Genomic DNA, 26,455 nt, shown 5'->3' with positions numbered 1-26,455 from the left:
AACCTACCTAAAGCAGAATTCTCAGAAGACCATTTCTTAAGCTGAGACAGTATCGTTGCCAAGCCAAGAATCTTGCCCAACAGCTGCAATGTTGAAATGTAAGATATATGATTGTAATCTTAATTTTAACTCACATCTCATCATTATTACTGGGGGAAGAAAGTACCTCAGTGTTGAAAAACACACAACTCTCTGCCATTAATTCTTCATGAGCTAAAAAACTAGAATAAAATCTCACACCTCAGTCTCAAATGACAGATTAAAATGGCAATGCAAATTATCAAAAGAACTCCACTGCATACTATTTCTTCCAAATTACCTAATATATTTGGTCCGAACAAAAGAAGGTACAATATCCAACTCATCTATGGAGACATGGCTGTCCCACCTGTTTTACTATGAACACCTTATTCATTCATATGTGAAACATCTGAAATATTCTAGAAATCAGACAATTTATGCTGCTAGAGGTACGCTACAGTTGTCTTTAAACCCTCTGAATTCTTATATATATATGGGTATATACACTAATAAGGATGTTCTTGCACACACTAAATATGTAACATACTACACACATTAGATGTACCTCCACATTTCTGCTACACAAAGTAAGTACCTTTAATAGGTATGAGAAAACTATGCATTTCCTACACACTTTCAAAAAAAAATTGTCATGAAATTTATACTAATCAAAATTTACATTAGTTTTCCTGAGATTTTCTCCTGATTTTCCTATTTAGCAGGGCATACCACCTATACTAAACAGAAGTGGCTCTTTTCCGTGAGGACCAAAGTTGTGTTACGATACAGATTTTTCAGAACGAACTGTTGCATAATGAAACTAATATGCATAGAGTACTCTCTCTTAGGGCTAGTATTCTGCTGCCAGAACAAGGGAGGCCCACTTATTTAGCTGACCTCCCATCCTGAGAGGTATTAGGACTCCTCCTCAAACTACTGAGTCTCAATCTTGGCATAACTCCAGTGCTGTACTCGTTTCATAAACGTGCTTTCAGAGCCAAGACATCTGCATACTTCAGTGACATACAAGTTATAAAAGGAGTGTTTATATCCAACTTCAGTATAATGTGAAAGTTTAGCAGCCACAAGACAGCTTTATACAGCAACTAGACCTTACTTAAAGGCTTCATTGTACTTCCAGTGACAGTACTCAGCAAAATAACTAGAACTCTATAAATTAATTACGCTTTCTTCTAATAATTACTAAACTCTTTTGGGTTTACATATAAGATAGCCCAAACATCAGAAAACATGGCAGGATGCCCGAAGGCTGATTTAATAGTTATCCCTGCTGACCAGTATTTCCCATTATCATCATTCACTGCACAGGAACTAGAAAGCAAGTTTCAAATCACACAAAATGTAGCACTGCAGCTGCTGAGCAGCACAGGTTTCTGGGACTGCATTGTCCCAGAGGCCAGCTCTCTGATGTGGTACCTGATGAGACTGAAATTCTTTCATGCCCGTGAATCTTATTCCTAATGTGCCTCCACAAGCCTTACAGCTATATGGAAGCTTACCCCATGTGATTGTGATATTCCCATATTTACAGATCCTAGGTCCTCAGACTCCAGAGATTTCAATTAAATTGACAACCTTAGTCAAAGAAGTGTAATTTACCTTATGACACTCAATGTCATAAAAGCATGAAAGAATGACTACAAAAATTCATGTAAAGAATTAAATGAAGTCAGCTCTTCAGTTCTAATCCCTTATTGTTCAGTTTTCCTACATGTATCATTTATTTACTCTGGTAAAACCAGAAACTAGTATGTAGCGTACAAACACCATGTGCACTAATTCAACTATTTTCCCATTGTCTTGAAAGGAATAAAAGACTAATATTTTCAAATCTCTGTTTAGCTCTTTTAGATACAATAATGGAATACATGTATATTGCTTGCCTGCAAGAATGAATTACTAATCTTCTGAATAAAGTCAGACATACAGAGAGCAACTCATACTTACAAAATCCATTGTTACAGTGTTTTAAAGAAGTCACTACCATGAGCTGAGAGTGCAAGGATATTTTATCATTCATTAGTATCCAAATCTGGGTGGAAAACCCTCAAATGTTAATAGATACACCTAGATACGTACCATATTGGGAAAGGAATGCATGAGTAAGGAAGGAAGAAAATACCTGGAGAGAAAAAACAAAAAGCAGCACTGGTACCTACTCTTCCATGGAACTGAGACTACCTGCTTATTCTAGCACTCCCATACAAGTCATGTCCACACGTCATTACTTTCATCTAATGTTCTTGCTCTCATTTGCTAACATTTCTCATTTTAGATTCTTAAATACATAATCTATCAAAATAAGTAGTGAAATGTATAGGAGTACATCTTTAAATGAGTTAAAATGGAGTGGTGTCAGGACTTTACTGATTTGATAGAACAATCTACATAATCTTTGCTGACTATGAACAAATCATTTTATATTCTAGTACTATCTATCAAACTTCTTTACTTTTACTTTTCTTTTAAAGCTTTTAAGACCAGATTCTCCGGGACTTTGACTAATTTTCAGTAATAAGATGAAAAGCAGAAGCATACCATACCAGTTTGGAAAGGCTGGCAGACACTTTATTTCTTCAGAATAGCTAGCAAGTACATTCTTCTTTCTTTCACCTTACAAATTCCCACTGCTGCTTGTGTTTTCCTATAACTTTCTGAACACATACCCCAAATTCCCTGCCTCTTGACTTTCATACTTTCCTGCACGAACTTCTCTTCACTGCACGCATTCCCTTGTGCAGATTCCAGAATAAAAGGTATGTGCAATACAGCAATGTCTACCCACTTACCCATTTATACTCATGGACAAATATCTTAAGAGATAAAGCAGGCCTAATCTAAACATTTTACATGAACTATGATATCACTTTTAATAGGTAGCATATGTTTAAAATTTAAGATTTTGATCATAGCACTTCTTTGCAAAGTTTGTCAGCAAACATTGCCAAATAAATTGTCTTTTTCAGATGGTTCACAACTTAATGAAGATTTTCCAGCTCCTTTTTTTTTCCTCCCTGCTTCACTGAATGTCAGCAAGATGGTAAGCTCTCCTGGCTTTTCCACAATGAAATAAAATCTATCTTAAATGTGAAATTCAGCTCAATATTAACTGCAAAGTTGTAACTGTCTCCTTTAAAAGTTTTATCCCCTTTTTAGATATATCCAGTGTTAGGACAAGTGCAAATAAATTCAGAATTCTTCAAGAATACAATATACAGTACACAAAGCTTCTTCTGTGGGACTGTGGTCAATAGTCAATACATTACATTTTCTGAGACAGCTCTACAGCCTCCTTTCCATAATGCCTTACTTGTAAAGAAGAAAAAAATCCATGTTCCTGTCAAAGAGCTCATCTGCTAGCACTGCAATGAATACTGCATTTTTTAACTACAAGATAAATGCAGTGTGAAATGAACACAGGTATCTATGATCCTCCCAGCTCCAACTGTAGTTGTGTTATGAATATTTAAATAAACATCTGGATTCCCTTTAGAATTTATCTGGGAAAGGAGTGTTATGTTGAGAATAGTGGATTGGGAACAAGGATTCAAAGATATTTCTAATGCAAGAAATAACTTCTTACATATTTTTTGTATCTCTGTAATGAATATGAAAATGTTTCTAATGCAACAGCCTGAAAAATATAATTAACTGAAAAGTGCAGATTAACATCCATTTTGCAGAACATCTGGCAGCTTAAAATCTTAGTGCAGACACAGAGTACTGAAGTTTTCCAGTAGAATTTTCAAAGTTATTCAATTTTCCAGCCATTAAATGTTGTGGGTTTGGGTTTTGAAATTGTCATACGCTAAATAAGGACAAAATATGAAATAACTTAAAGAACAAGAATATAAAGAATGGAAAATAATTCAAATGAAATATCCGTTTATCTTAATTTTAAAACCTTTCCATTTTTTTTTTTTAGTCTTATGGAAATACAAATTGAATTTTCAAAACAAAAATGAAATCTATGCTTATGAAAGGTAAGTGCTCTATATATAAAATATTTGAATAGAACATTATGACAAGTAAAAATAACTTTGAAAACCTGGAAACTAACAAGTAAACAATCTAATTTTAGTGAGTAAGCATTTTCCTATAAAAATATATTTTGTCCATATAAATTCTAAATAGCTACATATATAGATAAATAAAGATAAATAATGAACTCCAGAATAATTGATAATGCTATATGTTTAGAGAAAATGAAAAAGCAAGAGACAATTAAGTGCAGTGAAATAAAAGAAAGCAGAAAAGCAAAAGCAAGATAACAGGCAGTCATATCTACAGAAGACACTTAGGATGCCAGGAAAAAAGCGGCTTCTAGATAGCTGATATATTAAGAAAAAGACTGGATTGAAATAAAGTTGTAAAAGAAAATATAATTAAAGTAATAGGATAGCTTCCAATTCAGACTCCAGATATTTTAATAACTATTTTCCTCAGATGACAACCTGTGCTATGAAATCACTGAACGGTATCACTATGTTTTCAATATATCGATAATAATGAGCTGGAGGGAAAAGAAAAAAAAAAAATCCAATATGGCAGTAGCAACAGTTTTAAAACTTTTTCAAGTATAGCTTGAAAAACTTTTTCAAGTATAGCTTCCTATTTCGTCCACAGGAATGAGACTCTATACAAGTCTCTGTATACCTACATTTCAGACACTAAGAAAAAAAAAAAAAAAAAAAAGGAACAAATTGTAAGAAATCTCCATCAAAACACAGATACTCCTAAATCTCCTCATGAGGCAACTTGATTCAATTCTTCTAGCACCACTTCTGCATAATTTATTAACAATCCTGTAGTGAAAGACTGTAACCTGACAAGCTTGTTAATTGTAAGATGAGACTTGTGACATGACAAGCTTGTAACATGACATCTGTGAAGATACTGGAAATTCCACTGTAGCATGATTACACGCTTATGACTTCACCACTACAGTCAAGCAGTGGATTAACTGGATGATGAAACAGTAGGAGCCTCGTGCTAAACTTAAGCTATGCTTGAAGCAATGCTCAATGCTGCTGGAAAAGAGCATCCCATAAAACTTTATGTTAAATATATATATAAAAATATAAAACCAAAACATCTTATGTTTTTATATTTAGGGGGTGAATTTCACAAATAAATCCATTGATCTGTTATTTTTCTTAGTAAAGATGTAAGCCTCCAATTTTGACTTACAATGCTTAAGTAGCCAAATTTAGCAAGCCAACCTGGTAGAAACATGACAGTTGAAACACACCAAATTATACAGCAAAATTTTGATGCCAAAACAATATCTGTCCCTCTCACTGGTTTGGTTTTGTGTTTTGTTGTTGTTTGTTTTTTGTTGTGTTGTTTTGTGTGTTTTTTTTTTTTTCCACTATTTTTATTATTCTTATTATTGTTGTTGAGATTATTCGAGTTTTCAAGATGAATATAGCTCAGGATAATTGCAAAATCATAAAGACTATCTGGACAAAGACCTCAAACAGAATGATCAAGTCCAACAAATTTATCAGAGCAATAAAAGACACTTAAAAAATATTTCACAAACACGGATATGGATCACAGTTCACAAAACTTACATAATTATGTTTTAATAGGAACAGATGGTTGAAAAATTGAAAAGGGAATGAAATGTAGATGTGGAGAAAGAAAATCAAAGAAAAAAATCTACATCTTAGTATGAATAAAGATTGAGAATGTCATGTCTTTAAAAATGTCTTCTCATCACACCTTATTTGCAAAAGGCATTTATCCCTCATGTTGCACTTTTTGTACACACACAGTGCCATTTACACATTAAAATGTAGCAAGTTACTCAAGATTGTATAAACTGTCATAGAAAAACTGAAAAGACATCCAGATCTTCCAGTACCAGATCTCAAACTATATTCACTGGATCACATTTTCCCTGGTGCAAGTAGTTACATTTGCAACATATAAATCCCAAACATCTATGCAACAGAGACAGCTTGCTGAAGCTAATTGTTTTCAATGACTCCATTAAGTTATCAGTCTGAAGTAAGCAAAGAAAATAAGACCTTTAGCTGTATTAAAACTTTAAAAAAAAAAAGGAAGTTTTATAGAATTAACCCAAAATTATACACTTGCTGGAAACATCCCTTCCTGTTATTCAGTATCTGCAAAAAACATATTGATACAATTTATCTTCATCTAGTTCGTGTTTCTCAAATTAATACATCTGCACATTCCTGGAGCTGGGAATAATTGATATTTCTTGCCACCTGCCCTATTTTTAATAATTTGTACATGACATAACACCACAGTGATATATATAATGATCATACGTTTAAAACTAAACAATAACTTTCATTCTGAGTTGAAGAGTATCTGAAAGTAATCTCATTTACTGTACTCCTCTACACTGGAATTTCACATTTGCGGTAATCCCGGTTGCAAAATCACTGCACACCGAGGAGTCCACACCATCAGCTGGCCACACCGTCAGTTGGCCTGCACCACATCTGCACAGGCCAGTGCTGCACCACATGTTCAGTCTGTCTTTCAGGCTGTTTTCCTGCACAAATCCCTTGGCCACAGGACAAACACCCAGACCCTGTAAAAGAAGAGCCTGAAGGTAGCTCCCACCCAGTAACAGCAGTTACAATTACATGGCCTTGCTTTACCTAAAAGTGCAGCAAGAAGTTTTCATAAAAACACAATTTCTGTTTGACTGTAGAAATGATAAATATAATGCACTACAATAGCTCAAATGAGGGAGAATCTCTTCTTCAGACGGGGTCTGCCTAGCTTGCTGGATGTGGATCAGAGACCCATTCAATACTACTCCACCTGTCGTTCCTAGCATCTAAAGGGACATAAGATTATCTACACTGTTCTCTTCTTATAGTGTCAGTGTTTAATATGTAGTGTTGTGAATGATACCTAGCAGAGTCTGAGTGCCTTTCTTACTGAAAGCCTAAGAGACCAGATTCTCCTGGTGCAAAACATCTCATGCCCATGTGCACTTATTCTACTGCTGACTTCTCAACACTGCAGCTGCTAAGTCTGTAGTAGTAGCCTGGGGCTCCCTACAGTAGTTCCTGGTATCCACTAGAGATGTGCCTCCTCCAGTCAAAGCTGGGCCCAAACTGAGAATTCAAAATTCATAAGGTTAGGAGGAAGACGGGGAAAAAAAAAAAATCAAGCCATTGAGAAGAAATCTTTCATATAATCTTCTGTGTTATTTGGCTATGCCATATCCTACCCTGGCCAGAGTAAATTCTTTCCCCCTAACTCTGTCTTAGAACATATCTGGAATATATCAATATATCCTTGCTGGTGGAAGGGAATGGGGAGCAGGATGTGGCCCTCACTATCCACGAACAACTGGTTGATGACCTGCTATGGCACTTAGATGTGCACAAGTCGATGGGGCCGGATGGGATCCACCCAAGGGTACTGAGAGAACTGGCAGAGGAGCTGGCCAAGCCACTATCCATCATTTATCAGCAGTCCTGGCTATCGGGGGAGGTCCCAGTTGACTGGTGGCTAGCAAATGTGACGCCCATCTACAAGAAGGGCCGGAGGGCAGACCCGGGAAACTACAGGCCTGTCAGTTTGACCTCAGTGCAAGGGAAGCTCATGGAGCAGATCCTCCTGAGAGTCATCACGCAGCACTTGCAGGGCAAGCAGGCCATCAGGCCCAGTCAGCATGGGTTTATGAAAGGCAGATCCTGCTTGACGAACCTGATCTCCTTCTATGACAAAGTGACGCGCTGGGTGGACGAGGGAAAGGCTGTGGATGTGGTCTACCTTGACTTCAGCAAGGCTTTTGACACCGTCTCCCACAGCATTCTCCTCAAGAAACTGGCTGCTCTTGACTTGGACTGGCGCATTGGGTTAGAAACAGGCTGGATAGCCGGGCCCAAAGAGTCATGGTAAATGGAGTCAAGTCCAGTTGGAGGCCAGTCACTAGTGGTGTTCCCCAGGACTCGGTGCTGGGGCCGGTCCTCTTTAATGTCTTCATCAGTGATCTGGATGAGGGCATTGAGTGCACCCTCAGTAAGTTTGCAGATGACACCAACCTATGCACGTGTGTTGATCTGCTCAAGGGTAGGAAAGCTCTGCAGGAGGATCTGGATAGGCTGCACCGATGGGCTGAGGTCAACTGTATGAGGTTCAACAAGGCCAAGTGCCGGGTCCTCCACCTGGGGCGCAATAACCCCAAGCAGAGCTACAGGCTGGGAGATGAGTGGTTGGAGAGCTGCCAGGCAGGGAAGGACCTGGGAGTGATGGTGGATAATTGGCTGAATATGAGCCAGCAGTGTGCTCAGGTGGCCAAGAAGGCCAACGGCATCCTGGATTGTGTCAGAAACAGTGTGACCAGCAGGGCTAGGGAGGTGATCGTCCCCCTGTACTCAGCTCTGGTGAGGTCGCACCTCGAGTACTGTGTTCAGTTTTGGGCCCCTCGCTACAAGAAGGACGTCGAGGTGCTGGAGCGGGTGCAGAGAAGGGCGATGAAGCTGGTGAGGGGCTGGGAGAACAAGTCCTACGAGGAGCGGCTGAGGGAGCTGGGCTTGTTCAGCCTGGAGAAAAGGAGGCTCAGAGGTGACCTTATTGCTCTTTACAGATACCTTAAAGGAGGCTGTAGTGAGGTGGGGGTTGGTCTATTCTCCCACGTGCCTGGTGACAGGACGAGGGGGAATGGGCTTAAGTTGAGCCAGGGGAGTTTTAGGTTGGATGTTAGGAAGAACTTCTTTACCGAAAGGGTCATGAGGCATTGGAACAGGCTGCCCAGGGAAGTGGTGGAGTCACCATCCCTGGAAGTCTTCAAAAGACGTTTAGATGTAGAGCTTAGGGATATGGTTTAGTGGGGACTGTTAGCGTTAGGTCAGAGGTTGGACTCGATGATCTTGAGGTCTCTTCCAACCTAGAAATTCTGTGATTCTGTGATTCTGTGAAGATACAACTACTCCTATGAAGGGCAAAAATCACACAAGACACTGTAAAAACTTTTTTTATTATTTTTTTTTTTTTTTAATTTTTTCCCTCATGCTGGAAATCACTAGGTGAAGGAGAAGGTAGGAAATCCATGGGGTTTTATGCATTTTGGGACCATTTGGGTGGAGCATCTTTACTGTTTTTGCAAGCAAAGAGGTTAATCTTGTACTGTTTTAATTAGAATTTTGATTATTACAAAATAGTTTGTTATAATTATCTCACATTACTTATATGCATGCTGTAATTCATGAAGATGAACTATTATAAATAGTCTACAGCACTCAAAGCTGTTTCTGGAAAACATACAAAAACATTAGTCAACATACCAAAATATTAATTAAAACTAATGTAAAAGCAAAGAAAACCTGAAAACATAATGTTTACTGAAAATAGTAACTTACCCATATTTTCTATAGTGAATTCTACTCACAACATTACAGATAAAATTTCATTACAATGAAGATATAACATTGCTATAAATAAATGTTTTTTCTTCACCTCATTTTAGCTCTGAAATAGTGTTTTATTGACATAAGTTGCTGCATGTAAGTTTCCTTGTCAGAGAAAGAAAAAATTCTGTATATATACAACTAAGTAACTCTTAAAACATCCAGAGCCTACTAAAGACTGCCATGCTCCTTATTCTCCAAAAGGCTGAGCAAATCTTTACCCCAATCTTAGCAGATACCAAAGTACAACTATATTTCTTGGACTAAGATTACACTTAAAAACAAAAATACTCACCCTCGCTCACCATCATTTTGCTTTCAAACCTTTGTTTTCTAATTGCTTTGGTATATTCTTCCTTGACTATCAAATCTACTCCTTTCATACCTCAAGCTGTCCATCCCCTCAGTTCTCTTATTGATCCCCTTAAAGTCTCTAGAGTGTTTGACACCCCTCATCTCATTTTTTCAGAGCCTTTTGAATCTTTTTTTCAATTTCTAAGCTTCCCATTTCTCACATCCTTCCTGACTTTGCTTAGGCTCTCCCTGTCTCCAAAGATAAAATTTAAAAAATGTTTAAGATATCAGACATTTTTCTTTCATAACACATCCACCTTAAAAAAAAAAAAAAAGGGGGGGTTGTGGTGTTTTGTTGTGGTGTTTTTTGTTGTTGTTGTTCAAGCGTCCATGCCAGGAAGAGATTATTTCATTGTTAACACAGCTGTTAAAAAAATTAGAGTATCTGCAAAACAAAAACAACAACAACAACAAAAACAAAAACTTCAAACTTTCATTTTTATTTCCTTGTAATTCCATAAACTAAGTATTCAGAAATTCCATTGTGGGGTGTTTTGTTTTGTTAATTATGATTTTAATATTCATTTACTTGTTTAGAGATTTTGCATTTTTTGTGGACTGAGAGAATTGGGAAGAAAAACATTTTTTTTGGGGGGGGGGGGGGGGGGGGGAATGGAACTAAGCATTCAGGCAACAAGGCCACACCCTAACCAATCAGTCAATGAACTGATTATCACTGAATTTGATGGATATCACATCACAGTAGGCTGGGCCTACGGCATGTGCAAAAAGTTCCCACGCACAGTGCAGCATAAAGAAGCCTGCTGCCATCAAACCTAAGTTGTTATTCAAATGAAGATGTTCTTTTTTGTTGTTGTACTAGCATTAGGCAGACCTTCAGTAATCTTAACCATACTGTGCAGTTGGCTTTAGTATGTACTTAAATCAATTCTAGGCATGGCTTAATTTACATGATCAAAAAGTATACCCAAAGGATCATATATGTGGACCAAAATGTCAGACTATTTTATTTGAAGGCTGCTTTTAATTCTTTTCTTGCTATTTTTGTCAACTGATGGTTTTAGTTATTTGTCTGTTCTGATGACTCTAGCCATTGGGAAGACAAAGATATAATACAGGAACTAAAAATAAACTAGTTCTGATACACACATTCTGCCTTTTGCAATTTGGTTTATAGCTCTACAGTACATTTACGACGCTCATTGCATTTAGGGGGAGGAAGGGGGAACAAAGTCTGAGTACTATCAATAAGGTGTTGTTGTTCACTCTGTCTTGTCACTAAATGTGAAATAGGATCTGAACCACGGTGCAAGTTGCTGTACAAAGACTCTTCACACAACATTACCACTGCAGAACTCCACATAATGTTGGCATTGCTAATGGAATGAAATTAGAACAGTATGAATAATACATTACATGCACCGATCAATGTTACACTGTAATGGACTGATGGAAAATAAATACTCTTCATGAAAACCAAAGAAGAACTTTCAAACACAAATATTTTATGATTATTTATTTATTACTTTTACTAGATGAAAAGAATCAAATGTGACAAAAGAGTGTAAAAGCAGCATAAATGTTCCTTTATCTTTACAAAATATTTACTATTGCTTTGAAGCATGACTAGCTTCTGTACTTTCTGGGTTTTCTTCCCCTCTATCCTTCCCTATCCCATCTCTCTTCTCCCAGTCAGGACATGCAAAATCTAAATTCCCACTCCCTTTTTAAATCCTTTCTAGGCCTCTATAAATTGATTATTTGGATTAAAAAAAAAAAAAAAAAAAAAAAAAGTAGTATGTATAAAAATATGTATTTTATTTTTATCTGAAAATTCCAAATTCTCCTCCATTCTTCACTTTCTCATCTTACTTATTTTTTCATCTGAGTACAACCTCTACCATTTTTCTGTAGCCCTCAGTCTTCCTAAACTCTCCTCCTTTTATCCAAAATCAATAACTGCTCAAACACTTTTATCTCCCTTCAGCTAAAATATGACTCACTATTGCTGACTGCTATCCTCTGCAATATCTTACCTAAAAATAGCCTGCACCCACCTCTCTTCTAGGCTTAACAAGTGCACCCAAGACTCAGATCTCCCCTCCTTTCCTATTGCCTCACAACCACCACAAACAGTCACACTGTGCAGACCATAAATAACCCCTACTAGTTGCAGTGCCTGCAAAAGTAAAAACGAAGACTGCAACGGGTCTGGTACTACAATAACAAAGACAGCTCTGTATTCCAGTGCCCCAAATCTGTCCTCTTTCTCTGTACATAGTTCATGTGCTATAGTCAATCCAGGAGCATATAAGTTTGTGCCATCATTAAATAATATATATATGTATATATATATATAATATATATATAAATAAAATTAGTACAACATATTCTTTTCAAGTTATCACTCCATCTTCTCTTTTTCCTGATCTCAGAAAACAGTGAACGTACTCTTTGTAGCCACTGTCTTCACATTCTTTCCCCTTGCTGAATTTTTAAACCTTCATTGTACTACTTACACAAAGTGCTTCTCAGGCTAATGACTTCTTCATATAAAAATTGCAGGACCAAGCTATGGACTCTCAGCAAGATAATAATCAAGGCTTAATCATCAACTCAAAGTCTCCTCAACCCAAAGAGCTTTTATGATTCTACCTTGAGGTTCAGTGTTTTTTTGCTGTTGTTGTTGTTGTTTTTTATTTTATTATTACTATTAAATATCTGCAATCTCACCTCCTTTCCTCTCAGCCATAAGTATACTCTGCGAGACTTTCAAGCTCTTTTCAGAGCTAGCGTGGTCTTGCTAGCAGCAAACATGAAGCAATTGGCCGGTAAAAAAATATGGATAAAAACCACATACACAGCAATCCCACTCAGCTGGCAGATATATGTCTGGGCCTGCCAGAAGGCAAAGTTGGGCTGTGCCTGCACAGAAAGGTTCCAACTTGAGAGTGGCCACACTGTGCTACCACAAAGGAATGTTTAGATAATTAATACTGCAGCCCTAAAATTAGTCACTGTCACATGTTCAACAATAATTGGAGAGAGTTTTAAACTCTTCTTCATGATCATTATAGCCTATATTCGTTGATCTCTTTAGTTCATCAACACTAATAATGTGCTCTGTAAAACTAAGCATCACTTTCACAAGAATAATGACTACTCCAATAATCACATTTTCTCATTAGTGAGTGATTAGTGAGTATTCCCCTTTGTATTCTTGCAAATAAAGTCTTTACAAAACCGAGGCAAGGAGGAAAACAACAAAACTATTAGATGAGCTTAACACAGCTCTGGCTCTGTTAAGATTTTCTGATATGGTAAATGTAACTAATTCCCTGCAGACTACAGACTGAGACAGATCCAATAATTTAAACAAAATAAACAATATCAGAAAAGTCAAGAGATGAACCCAGAATCATCATATTGTGTAACCGCATCTCTAAAGATTCCTATGTCCTCATCACTCTGACCTTCATTCTTAGGTCAGACAAGTTAAATTGAAATCTTGGTTCAGATTTGGTGTACTGAAATGGCAAGAACTTCAGGTGGAAAAAAAAAATGGGGGGGGGGGGGGGGGGGAGGGAAGAAGGAGGGAGAAGAAAAGGCTTATTTTCAATTGACATAGCATCCAATACACAGGGTGCCTAGATCCTAACTGGAGTCTAAAGGTACTCCAGAAATTTCGAGCTACTTCACTGTGTATTATAGATTCTGATCAGAACCAAACAGTGGTATTTTCAACCTAAAAAAAGGAGCTTTATTTATTGCCATCTGAGAGAGTTCAGGTCACAGTAGAAGAAAATCCTCATTCAACATATACCAGAGGCTATTACCAACAGCTTCTAGAACCAAGAGCATGTGGAAAATTGGAGAGCTGTTGGTTTTATCAGACTAAAATGCTAAAATAGCCTCCTACAAGGCCTAGGGTGATTACTCTCCAAACCAGCATCCCTTTTCCTTCAGCATGGCAATGTTAGTGCCCTAGAGAACTGTTCATATCTGACCAGCAGGGAGGAGGAGGAATGGGCTAGAGCAGCAAGCAGTGGCACCAGGGAAAGGACCCATCTTGGCCAGAGGGGAAGGGGACCTGCTGAAGGATGGGAGGACATGTTGTGGGGATACAACAGTGCATACAAGCGACTGGATGGGAATCCCAGTGTTGCACACCCTCAGTCTCACATTTGACCTGTTCATGTTGATTAATGAGCTGAGAACGAACTCGCCTGGGAACACTTCCCTTCAACTTTGGCAGTGCAAGGCATTTTGAAACCCAGGATCAGGCTGCAATGCAAAGAGTGAAAACATAAGCATACTTAGGGCTTTAAATCCAGATTATGACATGTAAATAACATTAGAAACTATCAGTAAAAATGTATGGCTTGATTCAAATTATATTAATTTTAACAGATGTATTAAGGAAAATTTCATTCTTTTGAGATTTCTTAAGAAAAATTTTACATAAACAATTTTTAATCTGAATTTTTATATGTACTTCTATTAACCTTTTCTTTGCTAAGTATCTCATACATTAACACATGCTTTAAAGACTAGGTATTCTCTTTTCAGCTTCTGAAAATTACTATGGGCTTTAGCATTATAATAAAAATAACTATACTTCTCAGTGGTCTCTTCAGTATTCTTTAATTGCTAATATCTAACAGAGCTATGCCTACATAAAGAAAAAATAGCTTAAAGTGACTTTAGACGTGCAGATGTTTAAGGAACATGCAAGAATCCTTTTGTATCACTGGAAATTTTTCCCAACAATAAACTAGAAGGCTGATTCAAATTGTGTATATTATCCAGAACCAAATATTCTCACACTTACTCTTATTTACATTTCTGGGGGAGAAGGTAACTATATAATCTTTTCTTAACTGTGTAATTTAAAGTAAGGCTTCAAAACTCTAAAGGAATTTTTTGCATGTTATGGTGAAACAAAGGCCAAAAATAAGACTCACTAAATTCCAAGCAGTTAAGTAGGGGAAAAAAATACAGTAGCTAAAATCATGAAAGGCAGAGCAGTCTAATTGCCCAAGTATGGGGAAGAAAGGAAAAACGCCTGAATTGTAATCTCAATTCTTCCACGTGCTTGCAGTCCAGCCTCAGAAAAATTACTAACCAACAACATTTAGCTATCTACAATTCAAAGTTCTGCTTCTATTTATCACTGTTTGAAAAATGTTTATAGACATTATATATAATTCACTATATATTAACACTTCTTTAACTATTTTCCTAGCAAACTCTACCGAAGAGTTGCAGAAGGAAAAACCTGCAGAAATAACTTACTTAAGTGCAATCTGCTTATGCAGATTCTCCACATTTTATTTGGTATTTTATAAATTATGAGCTCCTTTTATCTAAGTTCTACACACACACACACACACACACACACTTTTTGGCATACCAACTCTTGACAGGAGTAAATATATTTACAATATTTGTCTTTTGCTGCACTCTGCTGGAACAATCCATTTTTAAACTGAAAGAAACATTGTCCCATATGTAATACAAATGTTAACAAAAAAGCCTAAAAAGAAATATTATTTCTTGTAAAAATACACTGTTTTGGAGCACACACTGCCACTTCAGATTTTTAAAAACAGTGTTTACATATTTAAACCCATATTTTGTTGTTCCGATAAGTGTCCCATTTTAAAAGAGCACCTGCAACAGTCCTACATCAAACAGGATTACAGAGTGCTCACTACTGCTCATAATAAAACTACAACAAATTAAGATCTCAGTAAGGCACTGAGGAGGCTTCTAGAACACAGACTGAAAAATCTTTCTCCTTCATTTTAAAAATTCTACACCTGATAAGGACATTATTTTTTAAAAAGCAACATATGCCTAGAAACTTTATTCCCTCCGTTTGATCACTCTGTTCAAAATAATAGTAGAAAGTCAAAAGACAATGTAAATTGTTATAACACCTGCCTAAAGTAAGACGAGACTGGGTCCCTTCAGAAAAAAAAAAAATCCTGACAATTTGCTGCACGTATGAAATTGAAAAATTTGCAGCCTCATTTCTTTCACTAGAAGAACCTGAAGAAACTTACCCAGGCTAAAGAACAGACCCCAGAGTCAAAACTATTAACTCCTGTGATAATTTATTCTGGCTCAGGATCTGCTGCAGAATCACCCAAACATCCCACATGTCAAATTAAACGCACCTTCCTACTAGAAAAATGCACCTGTGATCAAAACAAAGGGTTGTGACATTTTTCCCCACTCTTTGGATTGACCATAAACTTCTAAAGAAAATAATTTAAAGGGGAAGTAAATAACACAGATGCAATGGAACAGAAATGTCACAGGCTTGTTTCTAGAAGTCTTCTGAGGGCAATGAGGAAAAGCTTTCACTCTTAGACCTGTCTTGGGAATTGCAAATACAGATGTTGGCACCAGTCCCAGAACACAAAACATACTTTTCAATTTTTACTAATACCTGCTAAAATTGTGTCTTGGCATTTTAGCTTGGAAAGAAAATTAAGGAATGGCCCTTCTTAATACTCTGTAATCCACATAAATCTCAAGAACTCCTCTCAGGAAAAGTTTTCCATAGATTATTTTTTTTCCCGAAGAACAACGGAGCCTCTTGGATAATCATTACCTTTACAGATTGCCTTGTTGAATTTGAAAATAAGAATAAATACAGTCAATACCCTCACATGAATAGTAAATTAATGGCTTCAAAGCTTCCAGCAATATAGAATCTATACAGTGACAAAGGAAACAGGAAACATGAAAAAAGTTTTTAGAGAAACTAACTACTTCAAAGGTTAATGTACTTAGCCCAAAACTGGTCAGGCCAACCTGTTTCTCTGGAATTGCACTGTTGGCATTCCCTGCCACTACATCCTTCTTCCCCCCTACACTTCCAATGGGAGAAATAAAAAAGAAGAAGAAAAAAAAAAAAAAAAAAAAAAAAAAAAGATTTCAAAATGACATTATTTTTCATAGTAACCAAGTTAATACACTAGAGATCAAATGTTTCTCTGTTCTTCCGACAGAAGAAAAATACATGAGCAAGTTGAAAACTTGTATTAACACATTTTTCTCCATTTGTCTCCAATGTTTTTTTAAAAATAAAAGGTCGGTGATGTTACAACAATAAACACAAATGGAGAGTTGTACTTCAGTTTGCAACCATGCCACTCTTTTTTAATCTGAAGTGCAACAAAATATATATATGAAGAATAGGTGAACAAACTAATTGGAGACACTAGGCTTCCAAAAGCAAATGGAGAGTGTGAGGCAACAGATTGAGAACTATACAAGGGGAACAGTAGTTACGTACTGATGTGAATGACTGGCTAGGAGTCGAGTCAGACAGAAAAACTATTGTAGACAAGTTTCCACTACTGTGGATCTCAGAAGAAAAGAAAGGCAGGAAATGATGCAAGATATCTTTTGCAAATTAGAGGTAATTTCACATCACAGAATTCTTACTAGTTGCAATTATGAACCACAATCCATTCACATGCTTTTATACAACGGAGAAAATGAAAAAAGTAAAATAAAATGCAAAAATAATACAAGCCAGTACATTTGGATAAAACATTGAAGATTAAGTCAAGCTATAAACTGTTCATAACTTCTGTAGCATAGAATGTCCATACAAAATTTAAAAAAAAAAAAAAGAGAGAGAGAGAGAGAGAAAGACAATCCTTACATTTATCAGAAAACACGGTTTAGCAGATGTTTTAATGAATCATATTCCTTATGAATTTGCTCAAACATCACAGACTTGTTTCTGGGAAGAGGTATAAAAAAAGTCTGAAAGACAGCTATTAGTAGCCAGCAACTAATCTGCTTCATATTTGTTTCTACAATAAAAAGAAAAGAAATTGAGTGTATCCGATACTCATAAAAGCTGAAAGGAATAAATGTACCTAGAAGACATACAATAATATACTGAGACAGAACAACCTTTTCTAAAATATATATCTTAAGACAGACTGGCAACTGTCTACTGAAATGTAATAGACAGATAATGGATGGTTACATGCTCGTTAAAAAGAAATGGGGAAAGAAAAAAAGAAAGAAAAAAAAAAAAAAAAGGAAAATGCAAAAAGTTCATTTTTCCTCCAGAAAAGTATGGAAGAAAGTTTTCTCAAAACTCTGAAGCCCCATTCAAATTAGGACAGAGGCAAAGGCTACTGTTTTCTTTAACATGACAAATCTAATTAGCTAGCAAATATTTAACCAATAGCTAGAGGTTGCTCTTTAAGTACTAAATAATGAGATGTAATTAAGGTAGCAAAGGCAAAAGGTTACTAATTTAGGACATTTCTATGGTGCAGTGTTTAAATTATAGGTTTTATACAAAACGCATGGGCCAATGCACAAGAAAAAAAATCCAATTTTAACGGAATGCAGAACAAATTAACATTTTAACATTATAATACTACTCAATTGTATAATGGGATTTTGCTAAGTGTCACAGAACAGAAAATAAAAGTAACACTCCAAGGTATGCTTGTTAACCTCTTCAAGCTAAATATATTACGAGCCTACTGACAGCAGTAAATAGACGCATTGTAACATGAAAGACTACAAATTCAGAGGCCTTTAATAGGTGTTCCTTTTTCTAAGTCGATTGGCATAAAGAGTATAAACAACGAACAAGATAAAAATGTTATCCATACCAAATGCTTTCAAATTTCCCAAAGGGAAAAGGAACAATCTTTTTAAAAATACACTTTAAGACATCCAGTTTCTTTGAAACATAATGTCTTTTTTTCCACCTTTCCATCCCATGTCATAGGAATTTGAACTGGCAAGCACAGTCTTCAGTACTCATGCATAATATTCTCTAGGTTGACCAGAAGGCTTTTTGGAAGAAGGAAAAAAAAAAAAAGATATAGAAGAATTTGCAGTCAAAGCCTACTACCTCAAGATCTGAACGCACTCACCCTCCATCCAACAATGGGCTCAAGCAGATATTTAACTTTACATCTAAGTAACTCCAACGCTGTATCCACTCTACATTACCAATACTATACCGAGAAACTGGCAACCACAAAACTTCAAAGAACTCAAGGTAAGCAGAAGGGATGGAGCATTTCATTTCACAAAAACCTTAAAATAGTAACTACAAAGTAATGATACTTATCATTGCTATCCTCTTGCTTCCTGACTTCTGACCTTCTCAGCTCATTACACCAACTTTTCTTGCATTAACCACCTTTTCCATACTGGTTTAAATTATCCACAATAGAATAATTAAAGGCCTCACAATGTATAAATACTAACTAAATACTAACTGGAAGGTAGTAGCTAAGCACAACTGAAACATAAAACAGATCTGAGATGCCAACTGGCAAGAATATATAGAGAAAAGAGTTCTATTCCCCTTTGTTTTTGTCAATTTACAGATTTAACCAGCACTTCAGCTCCAATATAAACTTTACCTTTTACTAAAAAGATCTAAATTGGGAAAATGACCACACAAGTTACATTTTTCCTCACAGAGGTGGTAACTAGAGCAGCAGCTGAGCTGAGATTGTGCTGACTGAAAGGAATATCCAAGACAAAGAAACAGAACATTTTTGTTTTAATAAAGTGTTTATACAGATTAGATTTTTAATTATTTATATATATATATTTACAATTAGAATTATTATTTTTTTCTCCAATAACCCAAAGCCCACTACTATACTTCCTCTAGTAAGTGACACCAGTCAGAATGCTAACTCAACTGATTAGGAGAGTGCAATGAACACATAAGCAGCATTAGATGCACCAGACAGAGCCAAGAACTGTGATGAGCAAGTCGTCATGACACAGTGTCATGTGTCTACTCCAAGCTCAGACATCAGCCCATCAGGTGACTCATATAAGTCATTTTGGGCCAGCTATCATCAGTGGCTAAGTTAAATGTTACACCTTTAAGAGTGCCCAAGATCAACAGAACTGTGATTTAGATGCTCAGTTTCTTCGTGTTAATAGGAATAAGTGGTTGTAGGGCTTGATGTAAAGTGATTTCAGAATCAGTTCACAGACAAAACAACTTAGTCTTCCTGGGTTTGCACTAAAATATAGGACAGCAACCAACTCCAGTTCAATACTTAACCCGCACCAAGATCTTCAAGCATTAGATGAGTATATACAGTAGTCAGATCAGCTACCAACCAGTTAACTCCCAGCTTTCTTTAGGAGGTTTTGCTGTTTGTTTTTCCTGTTATTGGTAGTGTGCATGTGTGTGTTTAAGTCAGAATTTGGAGTAAAATGCTATTAAATTACACAGTACTTCTGTATCCCTCCCTCTTTTGAGTAGTCAATCATTAGTAATAACAAACATATAAATTGATATGATGAAGCATAAAGAACTCTGATATTTCACTACATCAGAGTATTAAAGTTTCTGAAATATTTACTTGGCATGAATTTTAAAGCAACATATACTTGTCATCCAACCACAATGCACAATTATAATATTCCATAATTCAAAGAAATCAGTATCAGTATAGAATAAGAATAACTTATTATAACAGAATAAGTATAACTCATTGCGAGCTACACCAGAAGATGATCTAGTTTGATATGTTATTTCAGCTACCTGAAGGCACAGCACCTGTGCACATGCTGGTAAACACAAGTATAATAGTCATTCAAAATAAAACTGTAAAAAATATATCAGAAGCTGCCAAAAGCATTCTTAGTACTGTGCGCAGAAATTAACCAAAACTGATAATAGTTTGGTATTTGCCTAACAGTTAATCACATCTGGGTCACCAAACTGTAATGGGCTATTTCACAAAGATCATGTATGCAAACTGCAAAGCCATCATATCTTTCATCACCTACACTCCCTAGTTGTTCTCAACTATATTGCTGTTATACTGCATAATTACAGGGCTGACCCAGAAAAACTTTCTAAGGAGCATGAAATAGTAGGGTTTTCCATCCTTCTATGAACACTGTATGTGTGGTTTGTTTGGTTTTTTTATTATTCTAGTTTTGTTTCCGCTACTGCTTATCATTTTCTCTCTTGTCTATAGAGAACATTTTTCCCTATGAGAGCCTAGCAATAATTTAAGCTTCAGTACAGGTATCTGATACACTGTATTTCAGAAGAAAAGATGAGAAAGATTTCTTTCAAATTAATAAGACGTATCACTATTCCTTTCTCTGGGAATTGCAGCCAAACTGTTCCATTTTCACTCAAAGACCCACAAGTTATTTTAGTCCCTACAGAGATCCCTCATGCATTATGCATTGCTAAAGATACGAGCATCAGTTTTACCTGTTTGTCCCACAAATTGGTTGATCTTAAGAGAAGACTATCCCTCGCTGGAGCAAGTAGACTCATACAGAAGAGTTGTGCCAGCAATCTCAATATATGCTTCCCAAGCTAACTACGTTCAGACAGTTTTGGAATACATCTTCAAATAAAAAGGGGCTTTGATGACCTTGTAAGTATTCCAATATTAAAGATAAATAAGTAAAATAGAGAATTTGTATTATAAGTAATAGCCAATAAGTTACTTTTAGTGGCTGTGGAGAGGAGAGGAGAGGAGAGGAGAGGAGAGGAGAGGAGAGGAGAGGAGAGGAGAGGAGAGGAGAGGAGAGGAGAGGAGAGGAGAGGAGAGGAGAGGAGAGGAGAGGAGAGGAGAGGAGAGGAGAGGAGAGGAGAGGAGAGGAGAGGAGAGGAGAGGAGAGGAGAGGAGAGGAGAGGAGAGGAGAGGAGAGCCAACTACAACCACCTACATTTAGCAGAAACAGCAATAAAACGAGAAGTTAAATATAACTCCTCCAAAGAACAGCATATTTATTTAAGCCAAAAAGAACTAATTTATACTATGGGTGTAGTTCTCACTGACATTATCTGGGGAAAATGACTATTACAGGAGCGGGTGTGATATATAGCCTTTGAGTCATGCATGATAAACCCTAATGGTTTTGCTTTGAGGTAAAAGTCCTTACTAATCAAGCAATGAATCATTTCCAAAATGTCGAGTTCCTGAGGCCATGTGTGTCAGAAGTGCAACTCTTGAGTGAATACTCAATCACTAATGATCAGTTTTGAGATTTTTATCAACTGATTAATAAGCAAGGAAAGGAGCTAAGAGGCTTGAACAAAGAGTTAATGGACCTTTAATGACACTCTAAGTGTGTTTTAGTGAATAGAGCATAATGAGTTTTAGTTGCTACTAACCACAAATCACCAACAACTGAAGTGCTCTATGCACTGCAAGTGTTAAAATACTGCAATGAACAGCACTCATGGTTTTAAAAAAATAGGAAATTGTGTTTACTCAAATGTATGTATGTATTTATGTATGTATGTTTACTCAAATATATGTACAAATATATATTTGAGTAAACACAAATTCCTATTTTTTGTCCATAAAAATGCCCAAAATAATGCCCATACTTAATTGGTATTACACCTCTGTAGCAGATCAGAGAACAGAAATTAAGAGCACAGCTTCCTAAATCAGTAGATGGATGTAAGGTAAAGAGAAAAATGGGAAGATGTTTGTTTATTTTTTTAGTATATTAAGTGCTAGAACTGTTGGTTCACCTATCATGGAAGCAAAATGTTAGCTTTTATTTATGATATGCAATGCTGAAAATACATTCAGGAACAATTCTGAAGACTAAAGGTTTGACAAATTATGCATATGTACACATATATATGTATGTACAGACACGTACACAAACGTATCATTTTTGTATTACTGCCTATAAATTTTCTACTGCCCTCCTAGATGTAGGTATTTGCCTTCGATATACTCCACATCTTTGTGCCGAAATCACTGTGGAAATATCTAAAGAAATTACTGCATCTAACAGGCAGCTAACAGCCTGAAACCATCAAGGATCACTAACCTGGAGGACCTCCAGTTCCCTAAAACAAAACAAAACAAAACAAAATAATTAAAAAAAAAAAAAAAAAGACTGATTATAGGGAGTCAGTTCAATAAGGTGAGTCTGGAATCAAGTCCCAAGAATAACAGACCTAAAGTCAAAAGGAGGAGTCCTTTGGTAGCTGAGGGAAATCTTATTTCCAAGAGTGGAAAAAGAAAAGGAAAGAAGCTAATAGAATGAAGACAAAGAGGGGAGATTGATGTTTCCTTTCAAAAAGCAGTGACAAGATCAAAACCTCTCACTGAAGAGATGAAAATAAGTCAGAAACTTCCATTTAGGATTGCACTGTTTTTCACATATTTGTATGTTTCATGTTACCATACAACAAAATGCATGTGTGTACACATGCACATTTAAAAACTCATCCACAGAATTTAATTTTGATTTCCTTAAGTATCAAATATACATACCTTCAACAGTGGGGAAACTAAGTACGTGCACCTGGGCAAAGCTGGAAATGCTGACACAAGTTTGAGGTAAGTCAATTCTGGAAACCTCTGAGCATGAGTTTCTGGGATTGAACCTAAAGCATGTGCCTAGAGACATGTGCCTAAAGAAAGAGAGAGCATCGACAATTCTGTTAGAACACCCAACAGCTCAGAAAAAGAGCACAGAATCACAGAATCGTCTAGGTTGGAAGAGACCTCCAAGATCACCTAGCCCAGCCTCTAACGTAAAACTAACAAGTCCTTCACTAAACCATATCACTAAGCTCAATGTCTAAGCATGTCTGCAGAAAAGGGTGTGGAGAGTTCAAAAGCTGTTCCACTCCTGTTCTAAAATGGGAAATCATGAATCATCTCCAATCTGGGAGCCACATAACTATATTAGTGTTGTGCTGTAGGTGTATTAGTACAATTTTTGCTCAACTTTGCCATCTGGGAGCTTTGTACCCGTGTCATTTCATTCATATGTAGCTCACGTGGAATTCCGGTGAATCAAATACATATCACTTGGTCCCCACTCACAAAGGCAAGCCCTTAAATATTGAGGCAAAATCCCATGTCTTATAAATCAGGCTCGCTGTAATAATACTGGTTTAAATCGGCTGTCTTTTCTGAAAACTGATTATATGTGTTGGACAAGAAGGACATAACATGCTTACATGTGGATATTCGTCAACTATTAACTGGAATACTCGTTTTCACTTGAAGTACCAAAATTTCAAGGAGAAAATCATACAATTCAGAAGATACAATTCAGATTCAACTGGTTATTTCTGATGTCATAATGATTTACACCCAAAACTAATTTTCACCTGATAGTTATCAAAAAATATTATAAAATGGACAAGAACTGGCACATAGTATTTTAATAGTTTAGATACTGTTTTACAAGATTTCAACATTCCTGTTGGATCACAACCAGAATGAAGAGAATCCAACATGCATGATCAGCAGCAGCAGGACGAAAACTCCTCACAACTGTAAAATAAGATAATTCTTCTTTTTCCCTGTAAACACAAACATACAACCACCTCTCCAAAAATGGAAGGACACTGAATACTTTGTTCCCTTATTTCAAGCAAGAATTTTTAAACGAAAAATTCCTATATGCATTAATTTCTTCAAGCTGCAATTCATATGCAGACTTAAGATACAAGACCAAGACCAGCCAAGACAGACACAGGCTATATACCAAAGAAAGCAGAATGAACTGGACAACTAATTGTTTATGGAGCAGTATCTGAGAACTGCGTTGAAAGCCATATTATTGCTGCTTGCAGCCAGGTATTTCTGTGAGACAAGCTTTTCAGTAATAATATAAATAACATGATCACGACACAATAGATGAATTACAAGAAAAAAGGGAAGAAAATTGTAGCTTCAATTAGTACTAGCAGATCTGTATTGAAAAGCATGTTAGGCCCTCTTTATTAATGGCAAGACATACTCAAATGATGAAGTGCCTTAAAGAAAAGCTGAAATGTGTCACCAATCAAAAAATAAGGAACCAGCTAGTTATAAAGCCTTATTTTCTAAGGTTACGTAACTGTGCTGACCGCTTATGTCAAACTTGTTCTGTCTGCCCACTCCTAGCAACTGTTTTTTGCAATGTCCACTAATAAATTTTACAATGAAACAAAGACCCAGAAATCATTAAGTTCCTATATTTATTTATTTATTTATTTATTTAGCAGACTGGGAGTGCAAACACTATTAATAGTTCCACTGAGACAAGGTCAAGAATCTTCACATTATCTATCTTCTCTGTATGGCTACTGCCAGTCAACAATAGTGCATTGGCTTGACAACTTGCACACAAATAGCAGCTGGTGGTGCTGGGCTGCTGGGGCCATGGATAATAGTTGAGATTTCAGTATTAGAAAACACAAAAGGGTTAGCAGTTTTAAGGGGGTGTGACAAAGAAGCCTTAGAACATGGGAAGACCTAAGGTATTGTGCAACAGTTGCATCAAAGAACAGGAAGGGACCTAGGTTTACTACAAGTTTGGGAATATAGGACAAACCTATTTGCTTCGTCATTTGTCTTAATCTTCCTACATTTTATTGTAGTATAACACAATATATAGGAGCTTGCTCAGTCATTACATATTTTTTAAAAAACTTAAAACATGAATCTGAGACAAGATTGAACAGTTCAAGAACTTAAAATTGGCTAAGCAACAGTGCCCTAGGAGAACTCCGCCCCACATTTCAAATCCATCCCTTCTCTTCTTTCTCTAAGAGGAATATAACTGCACTTATCTTCTAAACATAGTAACTGGTTTAAATGCTTTACAACTAAACATGCCTGGTACTGCTTCGATTCACTAGGTTATAATCTACATGGGTTGAAATAGAGTGATTCTTATGACCCCTATTGTAAATTCCAAATTGTACCTGGAAACCCCAATAATGTATGTCAAGAGTCAATGCATGAAAATTATAATTTCAAGGCAAGCACCTGCAGCAGCTGCCAAACTATGATTCTATAATATGACAGAAAACACACTGTAGAGATTAAAGACCATTAACTTACACTTTCAAGCAATAACATGTCTCTACTAAGAGAACATTGTATAAAGTACATACTGTTTACAGCAGCTACCATGCAATTTGCTGCAATCTTATTTTATATTCCAAGTCCTTTAAACTGAAAAAGCCTATGTAACCTCAACTACTGTTCATTTGTAAATTCATCTCATTTTTAGAACAAGAGCTAGCAGCACATCCAGTTGCCTTGTTTTTTGTTGTTGTTGTTTTTTAAACCAAAGCTCAAGAAATTGTAGTACATAGTCACACAAATAGCATCTATCGAAAACTTATTTTCCGCTATGTTGATAGGTTCTTCCTACAAATCACTCAAACATCACAATAATGACATTTCCTTTTACCAATATACACAGTTACTATATATAAAATAGCTTTTCTTTTCCTTCCAAAACAGAACACCATATGTCACTATTTGTTAACTGCTGTAAAACTCAAATCTATATTGACATATACGGTTAATTCATAAAGATGAGTTCTAGAATAAAATACTGAAAAGGAGTATAAAAACAAAAGAAGTCTTTCATCACTGCACACATCAATGCCTGTTTCACCTTTACTGTGAAGATTAAAAGTAAGGCTACAGTTTCCTTACAATACATTTGCAACTTTATTGTAGCACTGAATACATCCTGCCTTCTTGGTCATGTACAAGAAGATATATAAAAAAAAATAGTTTGTAAATAGAAATTATTTTTACAAGAGAAATAAATGCAGCTTGATTTATTTTCTTGGCCTCGGCATCAATGGCTTTGACTTGTATCTCTACTCACATACCACACAAACAATTTATACTTGATTGAGTTGAAAA

General features: G+C 36.2%; 1 protein-coding gene across 8 annotated transcripts in view; it reads right to left on the bottom strand.

Moving 5' to 3' along the window:
* Positions 1 to 26,455, bottom strand: part of BBS9 (Bardet-Biedl syndrome 9) — a 323,372-nt gene that overhangs the window by 203,003 nt on the left and 93,914 nt on the right. Inside the window, exon 20 of one of the 8 annotated variants that reach the window (XM_082752912.1) lies at positions 13,379 to 14,048. The exons of 5 other annotated variants lie outside the window; for them this stretch is intronic. In XM_082752912.1, the coding sequence (XP_082609038.1) occupies positions 14,007 to 14,048 (42 nt within the window). In that variant the 3' untranslated portion in view covers positions 13,379 to 14,006. Of the gene's footprint in view, positions 1 to 13,378; positions 14,049 to 23,150; positions 23,203 to 26,455 lie in introns of those variants that run through there. 2 more of the 8 variants (XM_082752909.1, XM_082752910.1) reach the window with 2 other exon arrangements.

The sequence above is a fragment of the Aythya marila genome (genome assembly GCF_965140915.1).
Source record: "Aythya marila genome assembly, chromosome: 2".
NCBI lineage: Eukaryota > Metazoa > Chordata > Aves > Anseriformes > Anatidae > Aythya > Aythya marila.
This window is presented reverse-complemented; position numbering and strand designations above follow the sequence as displayed.